This window comes from Varroa destructor, unplaced genomic scaffold (genome assembly GCF_002443255.2).
Source record: "Varroa destructor unplaced genomic scaffold, Vdes_3.0 BEIS01000001.1, whole genome shotgun sequence".
In the NCBI taxonomy this organism is placed as follows: Eukaryota; Metazoa; Arthropoda; class Arachnida; order Mesostigmata; family Varroidae; genus Varroa; species Varroa destructor.
The window spans coordinates 40223646-40244364 of NW_019211454.1; the positions used below are offsets into that span (position 1 = coordinate 40223646).

At 45.9% G+C, this 20719-nt stretch overlaps 1 protein-coding gene across 13 annotated transcripts in view; it reads left to right on the forward strand.

The window, feature by feature from the left end:
- The window catches only part of LOC111247121 (protein O-mannosyl-transferase TMTC3-like), a 196258-nt gene that overhangs the window by 126738 nt on the left and 48801 nt on the right, over positions 1-20719 (forward strand). For all 13 annotated transcript variants that reach the window (XM_022797713.2, XM_086973664.1, XM_086977360.1 and 10 more), the window contains 6 exons: positions 1232-1450; positions 5180-5300; positions 6083-6169; positions 6873-7038; positions 7221-7470; positions 7712-7860. In XM_022797713.2, the coding sequence (XP_022653448.1) occupies positions 1232-1450; positions 5180-5300; positions 6083-6169; positions 6873-7038; positions 7221-7470; positions 7712-7860 (992 nt within the window). The remainder of the gene's footprint in view (positions 1-1231; positions 1451-5179; positions 5301-6082; positions 6170-6872; positions 7039-7220; positions 7471-7711; positions 7861-20719) is intronic.

Here is a 20719-nt window from a genome sequence, read left to right on the forward strand (position 1 = left end):
AATGCAATTTGACTAATGCCGAATCAGGTTATCGAACACGTTCGTAAGGTCAATCTTATGGCCGATTTTTAATACTCATTGTTTTGCTTTCGTAGCATACTAAAATCATGTGCCAGAATCATCAGACTTAAGCAAGAGTGAAATGTACCACTATATACAGTCTTTTAATCATATTTCGTGGAACAACGTCGCGCTACAGTGCTTAAGCAATATGTCTACGAATTGACAGATGAGTCTTGCAAGCGTAGTTGGCTAATTTGTATGAGCGAACTGTCAAAGCAAAGGTGTTGCGAGATGAGGACTTATCGGAAAACCGAAAGATGTATCCGAAGGCGAAAAAGCTAAGGGGGAAGATGAAACGAAATTGTAGACAAGTTCATACGATTTCTCAGGAAGCATTTCGTTAGCGTCACCGCCTGACTGCAACGACGCTGAAGCAAACACACAGAGATGAAGCGCAGGGTCCCTGTTGTCATCTGCAAACACAGATAAACTCTCTTCGATTCCTTGCGATCATATCCTGTCTTTGGCGATCTATAGAAAAAAACAGGTCGTTGTTATAATACCGTTAACTCAAACATGCGGAGAATCGCCGCCAGAAGAGACAGAATTTGTGCGAAGGCATACACAGTTTCCTTCGAGATACGAAGCTCTTTCCCGCAATTTAGAACCAATGCTCTCCTCTATGGAAGAATGCGATTTGAGTAGAGTATGCCTAGTACCTCACTTTTAGCGGTACGAAGTTTTTTACGTGTTTACATCACATTATTGGCCGCGAGTTTTTTCCACGAGAGAGTCTATGAAGACGAAATCAAGTAGATGTGTTGATATGATCTCCGATTATATGCCAGGATTAAGCGCAATTTTAATCATGATACAGGTAGCAGGTATATAAGAGTAAATTGTAAACATCATTAAGTAACACATGTTTCAGATGGTTGAGCGTGATGCTTTACCTATAGTCTGCCGCGTTAGTAGCCGAAAAATAGAAAATCATTGCTATAGATAATGACAGTAATTACTATTAACGTATATAACATGATACCGGCATAGTTTCGAAATGATATATAGTACCGTGCTACTAGGCTACTATGCTACCGTGCCGTTGATCACTCTCAATTCAAGGCGCTAAAACTAGAAAGTTTTCAGCACAACGATGGATTTCGACCAAATACACCATAAATGACAGTAATAATAATGGTAATGTTAATTTTCTTCGTGTCGTTTCCAGGAGCAAAGTCATAAGTCGTACCGGCCATTGACGACGCTGTCATTTCGTGCCAACTTTGCTATTGACGGTCTGCGACCCATAGGTTATCATGCCGTCAACGTAATTCTGCACGCCGCCGTGAGCGTGCTGTTCTTACGTCTGTGTGGCCTACTTGTTAATGCGCGTACAGCCCGTGTAGCCTCACTGCTGTTTGCTGTACACCCGCTTCACTCCGAAGCGGTACGTGTGAATAAAAAAGCACTATTAATCATCACGGCTGATATTAGTACTATATTCTACAAGGCATAATAAACTAATTGCTCGCACACAGTTGATAGTACTTGGAATAATGATTGCTAGGGAAATGCACCGGATGCAGAATATTATGAAAATACCATGGTATCTTCCTATCATAAAAAACAATCGTTGCCAGTACATGTAATTTATGCTTGTAATGTATAAAGCAAAAAAAAAAGAAATTGTTATTACCCGGAAGGGGTATTTATAAATACTCGAATGATGTTCGTTATAAACGAAGTAGCGAGTGTCTGACAATCCGAACAAGGGGAAGATGCTTGCATTTAAATAACGCCAACGTACCAAAGTCAGAACGTTTTCAGTGGACGATTAGAGCTAGCGTTTTCTCTGAAGCCAATCAAGGTAATCGGAGCTCGCAATTTCTGAGGCATTTCGAGTACTTAATGTATGTCAGCAACTCGAAAAGTCGTATCGATTCCGTAGGTAGTGCATGTACTAATGGTATTGATTATGTTATGCAGATGTGTTTTACCAAATCTTCTATTGCATTATCTGTATAATGCAATAGAAGTCAGCCGAATCAATGGTAGAATGTTGGTGGTTGTTGTCCTTGGTCCAGGCATTGATAGTTAGGTTATATAACCCGTATACTGTTCTTGGACAAACTTGAATATGAGGCCGAGGATGACCGCTTCCGACGTACTCTACTTTTGTGACCGACAAATCCACCAATTTGCTTCGGTGGGCTCTACATCCACGATACAACATGTAAGCGACTATGAAGTGAAAAGGTTGTCTTTTTCCTTTCCTTAGATTCTCACATATTCGCTAACATCGAAGAATTGTACGTTACCCAACTGATCCTCAAAAAAAATATATATACGCAAAACAATAAAAAAACTACTATGTGCCTGTACGTATTTGTGTGCTCATTGACATTCTTCTAATGAAGTGCTTGAAGGCGCAAATTGGACACTTACATTAGCTTTACGTTGAACATGTACACTTCAAACCTGGCAGTATTAAAAATGACGGACGAGAGGTATGCAGGTGATGTTGATTATGAGGCTGAGAACGACTTTGATGATCTTAATAGGTTTTTTTGCTCTGGTTATCAGTTGGGTATCAGGCAGCTTTCGCCTTACCTTCCTTCTCATAGTTTATTGTACTACATCATGTTAGAGGGAGACAAGTGGCTCGTTAGGGGAATGAACAAACCAGCCGACCATGGCAAGGCACAGTCGACTAAACCTTATTGCAGCTTTAGCGACAACAACAATAACAACAACAAAAGCAACTGTAGCAGAAAGCGCAACGCAACCGCGAACGACGGCGGCATCAGCAGCACAGATCTTCAAAGGCAGCAGTAGTCAGGTAGTGAAGACAAGTAGGCAGCTAGACATCGTCAGTAGGTGTCGCCACAATGACTGCTGTTGCCGTCGCTGCTCCGGCATTGCCCTGCCGCATGAATTTGGTAGGAAGAACTACTCCAAGTTCTGCCACCGTTACTCTCACCCACAAATTCCTTGTTGCCGCTGCCGCCATCAGGACTCTGGCGAATGAGCACACCTGCTTTACCTCAACAACCCTCAACCACTGTCGGCCTTAACCAGTTTTCTAACTTTACCTAGGCTACCTTATTCCATACCCACCCCATAGGTGCCTTAGTTTATCGCTTTTTTCACTTGACCTGTAGTAGGTGCTAGTGATGTTGTTGCTGCTGTTGTTACTGCAGTAATTGCTCCTTTTGAACCTGCGTCTCCCGTTTCTTTGTTTCGTGTCCCCCACTTTACCGAGGACCTGAATGCTAGCCCCAATCGTCTCAGCCGCCATCATGCAGACTTTGTTTGTTTTCGACGCCAGCTCGGTGCCTCGTTCCTACCAGTGGTATTGTGGCTGTTGAATCTCGAACAGCAACGACCTCCGTCGTTATTGTTTTGTCTTCTTCATCATGCCGCCATTGTGTTGTAGCTATAGTCGTCGTTGTAGATGCACCCTACACGGTAACGCAGCAGCATGCAGGGCCTCATGGCCATGCTAGACCCGGCGCCCCGAATCGTGTGTGGATGTGTTGCCGGCGTCCTCACTGGTTGCACGACAGAGTTCCTTTGCAACCTGGAGTAATTGCTTTTACCAGCTAAAGAGCAAAACCCCTTTTGTCTGCTACCGCTTCAAATCTCTAGACAGAGCCTGTTGTTGTATATGCCTCTCTTCATTGCTTCTCAGCCTCTGCCGTTAGTTTGCTGGCTGCCACCTACCTAACGATAGTCATAGCTGGAGTAACCCAAAGCATATACCCTTGGGTTACCCACGCCCTCATATAGCTCCTGAGTTGGCAAGATCCATACGAACGCTCTCAAGTTTGCTTGCCATCCGGGCCTACTCGTATCGTGCGTGTTGGATAGGGGCAAAGAACGCAGTACCTTTGCCATGGTGGTAGCTCGTTGGTTGTGCTAAAGCACAAACGGTCGGCGCAACTCTTCGCAGTTCACCTCTCTTTTGGCCCTTCATTACAGCGATCTGATGCAGCTCTAGAAGGGGCAGCTATCACACTATGTATTAAGTTACAGCGACCGTGATTACTGTGAGATCAGTAATAAAGGTGGAGTAACTTTCGAATTTAATGATTGCCCTCAGACTGCTACTGTTATTGTTGTTGTCAGGCCGCCGCCCCTACCATCACACCATGCATGGCTTCGGCTGTTGACCTGACTAATACCATTGCTACCAACTGCGTGCTGTTCTGACCTTATCGTCGAAAACGCACGCCACGGGTCTGAGCAATTTCGTGCTTAATTTGTTCGTGAGCATTTTTTGCGAGCTTTGCCGCTCGTATTAGTAATGACAGCTGGTTACTGCTATGATATATACTATTATACTTTTGAATATAGTATTATACTTTTGCTGCGACGCATGTAATATAGTAAGTGCATTATACGAATCAATCGAGTGGAAGTAAATAAGTGGACTGATCACGAGTGTACTTTTCTAGAATATAGTAAAAACGGCATGGTATATTAGTCACTTAATTTAATTTGCTTAAATTATTAGCACATTTTCGTTTGGCAATATAAATAATGAAAGAAAGTGCTAGTAGTAAGTAAACTGAGATAGAGAACCTTGAGTTGAATGGGGTTCATCGTAGATGCAGCCAAGGTCAATACGCGACCCGGTACCTAAATTCTATTTAATGTAAAATGGAAATTGAAAAAACATTGAATGCTGTAATGGTTATAAAAGATCGCACTTGTCCCGAAACTTACCGTTCCGTAGGATCGAATCCAGCAAAAACGCCGTGGAAGTTGTTCATCTTTCTATGTACATCGCACCATCCATTAAGTCGGCGACTTGCGAAACAGCCTCTTTCTTCTGGCAAATAATAACACAGGAGAGCAGGAGTGAGCAGTTCAGGTCGATGTTGTCATTAAAAAAGAGGTTACCAAGATGGTTCGGCAGAAACGCGTCTCTCCAAGAAACTAGACGCATAAGTGGAGTATAATGTTTCCTAGATCGAACCTTAAACACGATTAGCTTCGCGCGAAGGGTATCTGAGGAGGTCTGATCTGATACCCGACGTTGGTTCCGCATGCAGGATTCATTTTTTGTTAGCTTAAAGTAAAATCAGTCCTTATCTATGATAATTGTGCACAAATGGGTCTTGTTCGTCACACGATTGACGCTGCTCTCATTTTTGGTCTTTCCTTCTTTTAGGTCGCCTCTGTAGTCGGACGGGCGGAGTTGCTATCCGGTCTGTTCTATTTGTGTGCCTTGATCTATTACATCAACAACTATGGCAACGAAAAAGATGAAAACTGCTACGGAAAATTCAACGGTAAGTAACTGCTTGCTTTTTAAGGAGAGTCATTACATTCACACATTATTTTAATTATGCCATGATTATGTGTCCGTTACCAGATTTAGCGGTGCTTACTACTTCGTGATCGATAAGCTGTTCGAAACCATGCTGCAAAGCGTATGACTTGGAAATCGAAGCTTTTTCTGTGGGACTGTTTTTCTTTTCGGCGATGGTTTTTGACCCTCCATCCGAGATACACGTGCCTACCGTGCCCGAATAGTGTGCAGCTTTTTTGCTTCTGAGCATTCTTCAGTTTTTTCTCTCTATCTCAAGCGCGATTTGTACTTCAGTAGAAGAGCTACTTCGTTTAGCTTCTCAGACTATTTAGACGGCAGTTTTCCTGTGCTTTCCTTGCTTTAACTAGCCGCTGCTGGTCTTAACGAAGCCGGTAATAGTGTAGCAACTTGAAACACCACTTGGTCGCGCTAGCCCCACGTATCGTACCCCTAAGCTCATTTCTATCTCCTGGGGTCCTTGTCCTGTAGTCGTCCTTTAGTCAATTCGTTCCCTGGTCTTACCTCGGTCGCTTGAGCCAACCGCTCGTGTTCTGCGTCCGCTTCCAGATCTTTAAACTAACGAACATCTCGTCCCTTTCTTTTTTCTGTTCGTGCATTATTTCTAACATGGCTGGTTTGCTCATTCTGTTCTGTTTCGCATTACCTCCCATTCCTCAACGGCCACACGGCCGGGCGTCTACTTCCACCGTCTCCTCCGACTGACTTCGTTCGAATCATCCATCCGCACTGAATCCGGTGCAGTCGCAACGCACTGGCGACGTAACGTGAACACGGTGCTGTTATCGGGAGCGGGAATGCTCTGCAAAGAGCAAGCCATCATGGCTGTAGGTAAGTGGTCTCAGCCATTTGTTCTACCTTGTCTAGGATATAATTGAATAGGGATATAGTAGTGCGTAAAGAGAGAGAGAAGCCACATATTTTTCACTACAGGAAAACACGTAGGAGGACAATGCCTTGTATCCTACATAAGCACTTCTCTACTAGCCAACCCGCAATTGAGCTTAATCAACACCGAGCAGCAGCATCGGCGGGAACATAACAGCACCAGTGGCAGAAACTTTCGCTGAAAAGGGATGAAGCCAGACAAAATAAGAGAGAAAAGGTATCAAAATGGTATGTGACGCCTGCCGACTAAACTGTTGCTCCCAGGTCTGGTGCCATTTTCTATCTGACTTGAGGTGCGGCTGGCTTAAACCACTCTTAACGTCCGTAGATTTAGCTCAGTGAACTCGCCCTCTGGGATCGCGGCGCAAAGACGTCGTCACGTAACTAATCATGGCTATGCATATGTTTGTAGTAGGAAATAGGAAAATATAACTCTGGCATACCTAAGAAACAAGAAGGGAGATTTATCCATGTATCATAGAGGGGCTAACTGAGTAGTATCCTATTTCTTCCCTTTCTCTACCAGGGATAATTGTGTGCGTGTGTTTATCCGATGGTTCCTAGAATTTGTCTGTGCTCGTGGGCCGGATGTTCTCTCACTTATATGTGCTTTTTCTTCGCTGCTTGTTTTGCATTACCACCTCAGGGGTTTGTTGTGTGTATCAGACTTTGCGGACTTATCAAAATGGCTGCCGTTTCTATAGCTGGCATCTGGTAGCATTCAAGAGGTGCGCAGGACTGCTGTCAACAGCTATTGCCTTGTTGGCGTTCCGGATATCGATTATGGGTCGTCACCTTCCCACATTCAGCAGGTCTGTTGTAGAATACGAACGTAACGGGTATGGCTATCGTATGATGCAAGGGAACAAATAGCATATTTTAGCTGTTTTACCGATTCAGAGGAGAAACAATAATGTCACCATCATTATACAAAAACTAACACCACTTATTTTGTGCTCGCTTGCGCTGTGGCTTGTCTCCGGGTTATGTGCAGTTTGGATAATCCAGTATCAACAATGGGATTACTCATCAAACAACTGACTTATCACTACCTAACAGCGTTAAATGGCGCGCTGTTTCTTTACCCAAATCAGTTAGCGTGCGATTGGACGTCGGGCAGTGTGCCACCGGTGACGTCAATTCTCGACGCTCGCAACCTGCTCACCATTGGGGCATACGCCTTTCTTGCCTTCGCCGTACGTCATGTCATTAATAATTGCAGGGACCAGCCAGCCATCGGAATGGTGAGTCTCTGTGCAGTTTGTTTGTTCTTTAAAATTGAAGTTTCTTTTTCGTCTCTTGGCTCGGTCGACTCGTACTTTTTAATGACTGGTTTCTAAATACATAGCTTTTGCAAATATTCAACGAACCTACTAAAAAGGGTTCACAATGAAACATTAATTAAATCGACACATTTCTGTCATACGTTGTTTTCGGTTACCCCACAGTTTTCCAAACCACTCGAAATCGTTTCGTTGTTTGCAGGCATTGACGTTAGTGGCGTTACCTTATTTGCCAGCATCTAATTTGTTCTTCCCCATTGGCTTCGTCGTTGCTGAACGTGTCCTTTATCTACCTAGTATGGGCCTTTCGTTACTTGTAGCTATCGGCTGGAATCGGTTGTATCAGTTAGGGTAAGTCAGTGAAAACACGCAACATTTTATTTGCTTGCCATGCACAAAAAATAATCTTCTATGAAAAATACATACTTCAAACACTTCATCCTGTACAATATGACTGCCTATTCCGTCTCGAGTATGTAAGTGTAAGGGCACATCGTTGCCCTTTTTGCAAACGAATATCTTACGAACAAGAATAGTGTCACTCATTGCCTTCTTCTGCAATCGGACTCAAGCTCGACTTTGTAGTAGCTGAAGATGTCAGTAAGTCACAGCATGCTATCCTAACGCAGTAAGCTAAATCACAAGTTAATTTGTATTTTGTTCGAACGTATTTCTTTTTATGTTAAGTTATGTCTCCAAGGTCTATGCATGCTTTTTCGGTTAATATACCATTTTAACTTGCTAAGAGATTTATTACTGCTTAACTTGGCAACAGCTTACAGTCGACGACGGAGTTAACATTATGTCACAAGCAAGACTAGGCTATATTCTCTCCAATAACTTTCTTTCTGCCTTCGTCAGCTTCATTTTTACTCGTTCGTTTGCACGGCAGCTTTTTATGGGCAAACTGGATTGAGGCGGCTAGAAACGGCGATGCGGGAGGAGGCGAAGAATAGACCATTAGATAGGGGCTTTACAGGGGGACTTAGTTTTATCATCTAAAAGCTGGTTCAAGCGTGCTAAGCGTGCCAAGCAGTGTGCTAAACATGGCACTGATTCCATAGCGGGCCCACTATAATTTTAGGGCAACGACCCCGGCTGGTCGGCTAGCGGAAAGAGGGAAGCGTACCATTCGTTTAACGCCTTAGAGGACTGCCGGATGGGCAGTCTACGACAGCCAAGCTGGGCTTGAGTCGATTTCACTCGCGTACTGCTGCTGCCAAAACGTTGAACACGATTGAGAATTTGGTTCGGGCCGCTTTAAAAGAACTCTCAGACCCCAAAGTCTCCCATTTAGGCTCAAAATCCGGGTTCACTAAGCACAAGCAGGCCGCGAGCGAACCATGAGGCAGAATAGGGCCAAGCTACGACAGGCGCAAGCTGGCTATGTGGGAGGCTACGGGATGCAGGAGAGACGGACGAAGAACGAACGAGGACGACGACGACAATTCAACAAGGAAGATGGCGCGGGGAAGGAAAGGAGTTTGGCACTGCAAGTCACGCACAAGCCATCGAGGCTTCGTTCGTTCGTTCAGTTCCTCTTTTTCTTCTCTCTGGGAAACGCTCTATAGACAGTAAGTGATGGTTAGTAAGCATCGGCTATTGCTTCATTCCTTTTTAGCAGGAGCCGCATATAGGAGCAGTACGCTGGATCCCACTATTAGCAGCAGCCACCGTTGCAGCAGAGAAAGAAACGCAAGTGCAACGAAGGAGTATACGGGTCGATTCGGCGACAGTCATTTCAATGAGCACAACGCTTCAACGGTCGAACGCTCATTTTTTAGCCAGCTTATTGGCCAATAGCAGTAAGAAGTTGGCTGGGTTGGGCGGGATAGCAGCTTCACTAGCAGTGGTAATATCGATGGATGGTCTCTAGAATCAGCCGCACAAAAATAAAGTAAGCTGTGTAACTGTTCATGACTCACAAACGGCCATCGTTGTCGACGTGAAGAGCCTGTGATGCATGCTCCGCCATGCAATGGCTAAATACTATGCCGGTATACAATTGGATCGCCTAAGTACTGATCTAACGGCACATCAAGTACGTTTCGTCACGCTGTCAGAGAACGAATGAGAAAGTAAACAGTACTTACCCAACTGCCGTTTCGCACTGTATGTTGTCTTCTACCTGTACTTAGTACGAAGTGGTGCTTTGGGGGGCGCTCACCAGAAGTTCTATATGGGGAAACGTGTTTGAAGCGACGTGAGGGTACCAGTGGCGCCTATCGCCACTACGTATGCTTCTACTTTCAGTGTCGCCAGGTAGTCTATGTTACCTCAGTTCTGTGGATAGAGAGAAACCGCATCGTTTTGTTATGAACGGCGGAGACCCGACAACAAGGCAGCTACCCGAGCAGGTAGGCGCGTTACGTTACTACGAGTAAGTACAAGTAGCGGTGCCCGCAGCGGTGCTAATAATAGTAATGGGAGGTGGCAGCGCTATTACTGCAAGAGGTAGATAGGAGGCAAATTTGGCCACTGCTTCGCGGTAAGTCCCGGCCATGTGCTGTCGTTTTCCCCTTACACCGGTCATTCCTCGAACTCTCTGTATGGCTCCAATTCTTCTCTTGGCCCGGCTTCCTCCGTCCGGTGAATACCGCAGAAAACCGGTGAATGTCTAGATCGAGGCGGCTGCGTCGACGACGGCACAACCGACGGGCGAACTGGTATACTGATGGGAGTTACAACGGAAGCTGTAATCGCAACATTGCTAGCGGTCGCTTTCTTCGGCCGGCCGTGGCCACAGAATTAAGCGGCCACTGCTACCCGTTAATGGAATACCCTTCTCAGGAGCGCCAGAGCAAACTTATCCTCTTAGGTATTTCCTCCCATCTGGGAAGCTTAGTGAAGAAGGCGGAGGCATTTGCTTGTTCGCTAGCTGTGGACGCGATCCTGCTCCGTTTCAATCTCTGTATTGATTTACTTATCGACTGCTACTGCCACTGGTGCTGTCTGAGGGTAGTCAACGGCGGCTTTTCGCCTAGAAGGAGTTGGTTGTTGGTAGATTACGGCCATACTTATAGTCAGCAGCCCATTTAATGTGTGCTGCTAACGCTCTAGTGAATGGATGAGTAGCAGCAGTGCCACGTAATAGTGAGTTGTATCCGTCATTCCTTTTCGACGCTAGTAGACGCCACTGAAGTCTCCTGCCGCCGCCGGCGTGTCGGCGGAAATGAATGCTGCACTCTTGACAGTCTTGGGACTTCTGGTCTATTCAGTCAAACACAGATCTCTACTGCTGTTGTACCACTGCTAATCGCCCCATTCGTGCGCTTACCATTGCTGTTGCGTGGCATTCTGTTCGGCGGCCTTACAACAAGAAACGCCGCGATCCCCTGCACTTCCTTCGCTTGACTACACACTACTTGCTGAATCGCAAGTACTGCATAATTTTCTAGGGACTGGAACAAAGCCAGCAGTTTTTCCTCATTTTATCAGCTGTTGCGACATCGTCCCATTTTTTCCACTATCCAGGGAAGTAGCTCACCTGGAGTTGCTTCCAGAAGCGGGAGCGAGTGGGGGAAGGGGGGGCATAGAGAGCTAGCGTCAGGGAGAAGAGATGTGAAAAATTACGGAAAAAGAAAAGTTCGAACTCGAGCTTGAGCATAAATGCCGATAATATCAGGGAGCTAAATATGACACAGAATATCCACATAACAAGCGGGTGGAATCATTTTGTTGTTGGGTTCGATAATTTGCTTCAGTTATTTTCTTTGGCTGGCGTGAGCAACAAGAAAAAAACATCAAGCCAAATGTAAGGACACGATAACCGATTATCGCGCAGGCATTATGCTGCTCGACCTAACTTAAAGGAGGAGACGTACTCCTATGAAGAAGGACCCCTTCTTCAATAAAGCGCAAAGGACTCACAAAGCCTTCAATGCTTCGCGCATTAGTGTTAAATAACTGCTGTCGTGGTAACCCGAAAATGGCCAGTCCCTATCATCCGTCATGCCGTGTACACTAGCCGTAGGCTGTCGCAGGGGTTATGGCTGTGCTTAGCATGCTCCAAATATGGTTCTTTCATTTAAGTTGCCATAGCTGATATCGTTGACTAGTAACGGACAGACCGTCTGCTTTTCAAGAGCCTGTATATGCAGCAGCCGCAGCCGAGGCAGTGAGCGGCGATACCGGCATCACGCAAACCCAGCGTTTTTGACATGTCCTTACATGATGGAGTTGAAATGGCTATACTTTAGACATTTTATGTTTACTTGGCTAGAGTACAGGGATGATAGTTGAGAAGCACTACACGTAGCGTGTGAAATGGCTTTTGACGTAAGTGTGTAGAAAACGAACCTCTTTAATAGCTCTTGTTCTCGGAATAGCTCACTCTTCTTAAAAATGACGTACTGTTCACGATCGCAAAACACTATTCAATTTGTTCCATATTCACTGTGGTTTTAGGTATTATCATATTTATTCGAAACCGATGAGAAATTTGAGGTTGTTAAAGCACCACCAAAAATATCACAAGCATCAATGTAATAATTCACAATATAATTCTTTCATAGATTTTAATTGCAAAAAAAAAACTTATTTTTTATGAAACTCTTTTACCAGAATAATAGAGCGATCTAATCTGGTGTAAATTACGCTACATCGAGCTTGACCGAAACACCCATCGAAAAAATTTCAGTATTGATGTACTCAAGGGGTGTGCAGGATGGTGGTGGGCAATTCCTTCAAGTTTATGTGCCGCTTTTTGAGTTTCGCAGGAAGTCTCATAGGTTCTCTTCTCATCATTTGTTGTTTTCGTCTTTGTGTGTCTGCGCCGTACAGATTGGTTAACTTTGCGGCAGAGACTATCCAAATCGAGCCCTTTCGACACAAGAGCAGAACGCCTCTCGCAGCGTCAACGTATGGCCAAGATGCGAAATCGATAGTGACACTCGCTACCAGTTCTCAGTGCCCCCCGTTTCCTCAGAGAGTTCTCTTTCAGAAAAAGCAACGAACGAATAAGAGCACGAAAATATAGAGCTGCACAGGCAGCTGACAACACAGCCACCGCGGCAGCCGGCGAAGACCCGCTTTATTGAGTAGTGGTCGTGCAAGCAGCAGCGGCACAAGAGAATCGCTCATATGTGTTCCAATGCTGGGATAACATCGCGCGGGAAAAGAAGTAGCGTCTCAAAGTAAATTTTTGGTTGGGTTGATGTTGCCTAGGGGCAGAGGCGCAACTCAGCAGCGACAACTAGAGCCTTCTGCATCGACCGATTTCGTTTTCTTTTTCGTAATTTCGAAATTTATCCATCACAATGCATTTCTTTAGCTCGAGCGAGAACAGAATCTTTGGATGAATCGAGTACGAGGATTTCAAAGGCAAAGGTCCTAGCAAGCCTTAGTTAGGTCCCTTTTACAACACTAGGCAGTAATTAGGGAAATGTAAATATGCTACTACTGGTTCTATATTCGTGAAAGGCCGAAAGGCATCTTTCTGGGTCGTTCAATAGCTACTGAAACGAATCCTTTAGGGACAGGGAGAGCACTTTTAGCTTATAGATCTGGCGCCACGCATCTTACATGACAATCGGACGCTGAAAAACTAGGCAGAAATTAGTTGCTTAGACATGCTCCTACAAAGCTTACGCTCCTGTCGCTAACTGAGCTCGTCGTATAGGCTGAACAGTACGCTACGATAAAAGAGTACAGCATTGTCGTGTGAACAACAGATCGTTCTCGAGGCCGCTTCAAGGCATAAAGAAATCCTATTTGGCGGACAAGCATAACGTCTTTCGCGTTTAACACGGACGGTTTACGCAAATGGCGCAGGATAACCAAACGACACATACATTTCGTGTTGCACGGCGCTTCTCCGCACCCTTTTCTCCTATCCTCTCTGCTGCTTCGACAGGCTCGGCGTTCCCTTTACGACGTGCACGTTGGTCTGACCGTTCTAGACACCATAGGCCTCGTCAGCCAGTTACATGGCGACTAAGTGACTAAAGTTGTGTACCCCGATTTCAAATGCGTCGGTTGTGATGTGACAAGTCACAGTCTTATTATATCTCGTTTCGCCCGTGGCTTTACGGCGGGCTAGTTGTTGTTGCCACCTTTTGCTTATAGTATACATTCATCGCTCACGTGTTTTTTCCCAGTGCACTACAACTACTTGAATCAGATGGCTCTCCCGAGCCGTCGGATCGCAATCATAAACATACATCTACGTATACGCTTACTATTTACATAGTTTTGTGATACATTTACGAGGTAAGGTTCTAGTCTACGCATTACAATGATTGCATTCGAAGCGACCCTTCCTTTAATGTGCTGTAACTTCCTTATAGCTTGTACCTCTATTCTAGATTTTTGTGGTCTGCATTCCTCTTACAATACCTCATCTCACTACCAAAGGACAGCATCTGCTTCGGTTGCCTGTAGCCATTTGAATAACGGCGCTTGACCCACCCAAGGTTCACAAGCAACACACAAAAAGTCAAATAGGGTGAAATTGCTACTGCGCCGCTATTGTGTCAAAATGTAATACCATTTTTTTACCACTCAAACGACTTGTTCGTCAATCAAGGCTACCCATTGCGATTAAGCGCCGCTCCCTCTTCGGATTTAACGTGCTTGATTTTCCAATATATATGGCTTCTACTAACCTTGGGGACAGCTACGCCTCAAGGCCGTGCGCCCCACCCTACTATTCATCCGGTGAGCCACCGCGGTCGTCACCGTCCTTCACACAATTGAGTACGCATTCATTGTCACATAATTGAATCGGAGCAGCAAGCAGTGAGGAAAACAAGAAACTCTTGGCGCTTTGGATGTAAAATGCGTTGTTGGCGTTTAGAGCATGATGGCTAAGGCGGTTGGGACAGGCCTCCTGTGACGCAGCTTTTTTTGTGCACTGTGTCTCCAATTGCTCACTGCGTTGGTCTGCTCCATAGTTGACATTTGACCCAGATTTTGGGCATCCAGGTATTCAGAATGTTTCCTAATTTCTGCATAGTTCGGCTGCTCTCGCTGTTTACCTCCATCTTCAAGCTAGGCTGAGCTCTTTCCTCCTAGACGTTCATACGGATATACACCGGTAGGCCGGCGCAACGAAACGATCGCCGATATCGTTACAAGATACTCGACGGAAGAAAGAAGAGAGGCATAGTTTAGGATGGTTGCAGCCAATATACAAAGCAAGCAGGAGGGCTGCTAGCCGGTGAACAAGCAAGAAACGCCCACTTCTCTATAATGCTAGACAGCGGGCGACCAAGCCACACAGGAACCACGTAAGAACCGGAAAGGGCGAGAACGGGCAGAAAAGATGCAGTTCTGAGCAATTCGTAAATGCAGTCAAGCAGCAATGGGAGGAGCAGAACAAGGAAGGGTATGGTTGTTGTTGTCAGCAGCGTTGTTTCTTCGAAAACACTTGCCGCTTGTTGTAGGGCAAGAACGGAACGATACGGCGACCGGCAGGAGCCGACACAGCGGGCCCAGATGGGGCGTGATACCTACATGTAGCAGCCTTTCATCCTCTCCATCTCGATACTTTCGTCGCACGCCGACAGCAGCACCCTTCGATGGACGCGGCGAGAGTGGACGTTGCGGAAGGAGCACTCTGTGTCTTCCCGAGGGCCGCTTCAGTCAGGCAACTCTCCAAATGGTGGACTTTGTCCCGGTGGTGTCTTTCTTTGTTCTTTGAAATCACTACATTGAAGTGGGGGGATGAGACCGAGGTAAGATGAACAACAGACAGAACAGCCAAAGGATCTAAAAGAGGGTAGTTGCTGAGCTGCTATTGCTGTTTGGGAAAGGCGAGGCGTGAGGTGGCATTGAATCGGCCTTTGATTCTCGTTATAATATATCATTTTCCTAGAGAGCACTACCATTGCAACTCCAGTAAGAGCACTGATAGCGGGTGAGATCGTAGCAGCATCGGATGTCTTTCCGATCTCTACAGATTGACTGTTCTACCATCCGACTGTTTAACCCAGTTTCACCGAACTGTACCGACTGTCCATTGCGATCAGCGACCATTCGACTGCTGCTGCGTTTCAAGAGAGAAGCTTGGAAAGGAGAAGAAAATCGGCAGCAAATAGGCAGAGGCTGGGAAGGAACGAGGAAGAAGGGCGAGACAAAGTAGTGCAAACGAAAAGGATCCGCCAAGGGGGTGGCGCTAGCAGAAACGCCTGCCCGGGATCGACCAAATCTACCTCCGTTCCTTATCGAAAACCATTGCAAAATCGAAGCACCACCGGTCTGCCGCTCATACCAGCTGTGTGCGGCAAAGACGGCTTCGACGACGACGAGCCGCAGGCGAGCGAGCGGAAGGCGGCTAGATTGGTCGCGGGTTTCTCCCCAGATCTCCCTTGTTCCTTGCCACCGATAGGGATCTTAATAGATTCTAATCTCAACGTTGTCTGCCGCAGCAGTAGCACAAACAACGGCCAGTTCCCTCTTCTACTAGGCCCACTTCTTTTCGAACCCTTTGTCATTCGAGGCCTGAGCGTCCGCTATGTACTTTCTCTCTCCCTCTAGCTGTCTTTTTGCATCCCCTTAATTTCTTTCCCTCAGATTTCGTCTTGTTTTTCCGTAAGATTTTTCTACTTTCCCCAAATTTCGCTCCACCAAGCCCCCATAAGGTTCGTTCTTGTAGGGTAGACAGTTAGCCTGCCAAACCGATCCCCGTCTCTCTAGTTTCTTTTATCTCTCTCTCTATTCAGTCTAGCAGCTGACGGAAATTGCAGCAGAAGCAAAAGCAGCAATTGTTGCAACGGGAATGGCTGAGGCAGTGGCCACTTCATGGAAAGAGCTAGAAGGACGAAAACTTCGGAGGACGACACGAGCAGAGAATCTGAGTGGCGAGCAAAAAATAACTCCGACCCTTACTAGCAAGAACCCGACAAAAAAAAAACAAAGAAACTTAGAAGCGGATGAAAGCAAGATCAAAAAAAAGTTAAAAAAAGTCAGATAACAAAGAAAAAAACAGAGAAAAGAGTAAGTGAGCAAAATAGAAATTCCGTGACAAAATCGAGTCAGCGACTACGCAAAGTACGAATAAGTTGTTCTCCGACCGCCTTCCTTCTGTTTCGTTTCTTTGTTTTCGTTTTGAGATGATATGTTGACATACTTAGCCTAGGCACGGCTGATAGGGAAGCGGAGGTTAGGTAAGCAGCGGGTTGCTGACTGCGAGCAGCGAAGGGCGCATAGCTAGCGACCATGATAGTAGGGTAAAAAGGGGTTGTAGGCGGGGCTGGTGGAAAGGGAGACGGAGCAAATGAAACAAACTAGCTCTACACCATTCTGTTCTACACGGATTCAACGAGGATGACGACGATGCTAAAGGAGGAGGGAGAAAAGGAAACTAACGAAGTCCTAACAACCCCCTCTCCCTTTGCTGCTCCCGTTGTACCCCTTCGACCCCTTGTTTTTTGGCCCAGCCGAAGCACAGTGGCAGCTAACGGGCTACGAAGGGCATCGCTGCGGCAGGGCTTGAGAGATTGTGATAGCCACTGAGCACGCGATGCAGAATACAGCACAACAAAACAGCCCGATTAGGTTAGACAACATCACGGAACCCAATCGATTCGGCGAAAAAGGACATAAACGAGCATACCTTTTCTGCATCACATACACGTACACACGACATATATATGGAAAGGTATCTTTACTGTCAGAACAACTAGCGACACCAGCAGCTTTCGAAGATGTGCTTGCGTAGATTTATTTATAGATTTCTCGACATATATGAGTAAGTGAACGCGTGAGAATGGAATATTTCTATTTTTCTAACATGGTCATACATGAGGCGAGTCGGAACCGGCAAGGTTCGATTCTCACATATACGCATAGATTGAAGCAAGTGCTGTATTCTGTTAGGAATACGTACTGTTTGATGACTGACGGTGTTATTTTATGTTATCGAGTAATTCTGCGCTAATTGGCAGACCCTGAGTTGTCCGCCGGACATGAATGCGCGTTCGGCTTTTGTTCAACCAGCGAGAAATATTACAGCTTCCACCTGCATGGCCGCTAGCAAAATGCGCGTTTACAGTCTCAGGGCAACCGAGCGTATGAGTTTGTTGTTGTGCATGCCACATAGTATACAAGTCATCCCCTAAAGAAGAACTGGCGATTGGACAGTGGCAGGCCGCATCGTTTGGCAACCAACTCGCTAGAGTACAATATATAGGGCTCTATTCTGGCCGCATTCACCGGTTTCACCACGCCACTCAAGAGGCTGCCACCGGTCCTTTCCTCTGTACGAGAAAACGGTCGGTAGAGAACAAACTGAAGTGAGCGAAGGCAGAGGCAATGGGTAAGGTATGCCTTGGTCGTCGTTTTAGCCGGCCAAAATGCTTGACAGCACGCAGCATTGCTTTTGCGGTAACTGCTCGTTTGTGCGGCTAAAAACAAGCGCGTGCTTCTTTTTACACCCAGCGAAGGCTCAGTTCTTCAGTCGCTCAGTTCTTCCCATCACAGACGACTAGCGGCCGGGACTCAGCTACATTGCAGCAGCGGGAGCATCCAGTACCCGGCACCGTCGTCGGACCGGCAGGCCACCCGAGAGGCAGTTCTGCATCGGACAAACGGGCAGACAGGCTCGCTAAGTTGAGGACGGGCCGGGAAGCTGGCATAGGCAGAAACGGCGGCCTGAGCAGTACTGCACAGACTCTCACTCGAGCGAGGCAGCGAGTAATGGTGCCACGGACGCGTTATCCTCCGTCCCGTTCGTTGCGGCTGCGAGTGACAGGAGGGCTAATTCGATTTGGGTTCCTACTACGCTTCCAGCACTGCTGCACCCTCGCCGCTGCCAGAGTGACTCCGGATGCTCCAAGCCGAGCTCCAGCTATGGATGTTCCTTTCGGTTCGAGCTGCCAGACGAGGCAGTAGCAGTGGCGGCGGCGGCCACAGCCGGCAATGGACAGAGAGACAGACTGTGTTAGCACAGAAAGCCAGCAAGGGAGGACAGAGGGGAACGCGATTGTGCAGTGCAATAGTAGGAGAACAGATGTAGGGAGCATACGGATGATGAAAGGGCAGGGGCAAGCAAGCAGGCAGCCAAAGCGCAAAACGCATATTCTGCAGCCCAACGAGCAAGCGGTCGCCACATTCACTGCGAATGACGCTCATTAACAAGACTTGTCTGGAAACAGACTGAGCTGCTGGCTTCCTTCTTGTTGTCAGTTAGTGATGATGGTGATTTCGATGCGCGAAAATAATTGTGCTCGTAAGAATTTACCAAATACGTTGTAATAATGACATTACAACCATGCGTAGCGTATTAAACGCCTGCTACCGATTATAGACAGACTCGTAACTTACCGTCCTAAAACATAAAATCGTAGGTGCAGACGCTTTACAAGCTGTCTAAACGGCTTTCCCGGATTATCTAGGAAACGAACACTTTGCATGATGGTATTACCTAAGCTTTGCTAGTGTCAAACACATATGGCATTTATTCTGCAATACATGCCCGGGATAGGTATCTGAGACAATCAAGATTTACGTAACCGAGTATTGAACAGTGTCCATATGTTAGATGCTTTGCACCAGCCGTTCGGGCAGCGAACGTAGCATCAACAAAGCCAAGGTCTAAAACTGCTTGTGACTGATAGGCAGATGTGCTGAGCATGGTCATAATGTAATTATTAGATGATTTTTTTTAAAGGCAATCTTTTTTTTGTTGATCTAGCGACCATCACTGGCCGTAAAAAATAAGAATAGGCCGTTTGTCTTTAGCCTAGTCTTTTTAATAGATGCATAAAAAATTATGATCAAGGAAGAGGCGGCCTAAAGATGGTTCTGTCTTTTTTTTTCGATGCTCCTTGTATTAGTCGGCCAGCCACTGGAGAAGTTAATGTTATTTGAACAGGAAATTTTAATACATCACCCGCAGAAGTCAGATTTTGCACCATCAGACTATGATCTATTTCCGTTTCTGCAAAAACTCCCTCAATAAAGTGACTAGTTAGCTTGAATGGGAAATCTACTTAGCACAGTTCTTTATCCAGACAACACAACGGTTTTCGAATGATGGAGTTATGATGTTACCATAAAAGCGGCGGAAATCCATCGATCAAGACGGCGCATATTTAGTTAAGTAATATTATTTTGCAATAGGAAAAATAGTTTCTTTAATTTTGGCTTAAGACGGTAAATGCTTCTTTGTGGTTATACGTATATATATGCGTGTGGGTACACCGTGGTGCGAAATGAGAATGCTCTGTAATAGAATGTGCTTGCGCAGAAGGGCGTACAATGCTACGTTGTAGCTTCATACGCCTTGACTACAGTAGCTTGAGAAATTATAGAGACTCGACCATTCGATAGTGACGCAACTCAACGTATCTACAAAAATGGCGTCGTTGTGACACGAACGCTGGATATTCTCTTCTGCTTCGTGTCTACTGCATCGTGGGAAGATGTCTTTCTGCCCGTCGTACTTTATCTGGTCGTGCTAGCGATTGCCTTTAAGTAACAGAGAACGAGCGGGTAGACAGACTGGGCCCACAAGTAGCTCCTTCTTTCCTCCTTGTCCCCACCAAGATAAATTGATGGTGACCCCCGTGGTCCATTGACAACGAACGGGTGGCTTCAGCTGCAAAGACGCGATAGCCGTACACTTCTGCTTTGCTTTGTTCGACAACTGAGCCGAGGAAAGACACCGCTACGGCAATGAAGCGACTCCGTTTTTGCATTGTTCTCGCCATCGGTCGTTCGCCAATTGTTTTCTATATAAAGCAGCTAGAAAAAGTAGCGCCGATGTCAATTCTACTTGGTCTCTCTTGGTGGTTCCCAAGAACGGGGAATTGTTTTTAGGTTTTTTCATAGAAACTCCGGCAGTCAGCAGTCACCGGACGTTGTTAGTCGATCGCTCTTCTGTTGCCGTATGTTGACGTATTGGCCAAACTCAGTGTTGACATTTTATTACGGTTGGTTAATTATTATAGTTGTAGAGGCGCTTTGACATAGAGCTTTTTTTAACATATGGTTTGTTCGGGACTCTCCAGAAATTGTATCATTTCCTGTCAGCTAAAGCTGTAGGAAGCGTACGGGAGTCGCTCTGGTTTAACCGACCTTATAATTAAATTCCTTGTATAACCTCATTCTATCTCTACGTCTACTGTGAAAATTAATGTATCCTATTCCTCTACAATACATGTGCTATCCGTATAATATTTTGCATCAAGTATACCTATGGGGTATTCTGTACATACATATTGGCACTACAGTTGCCTGTTTGCTGTTACAGTCTTCACGTTGACGG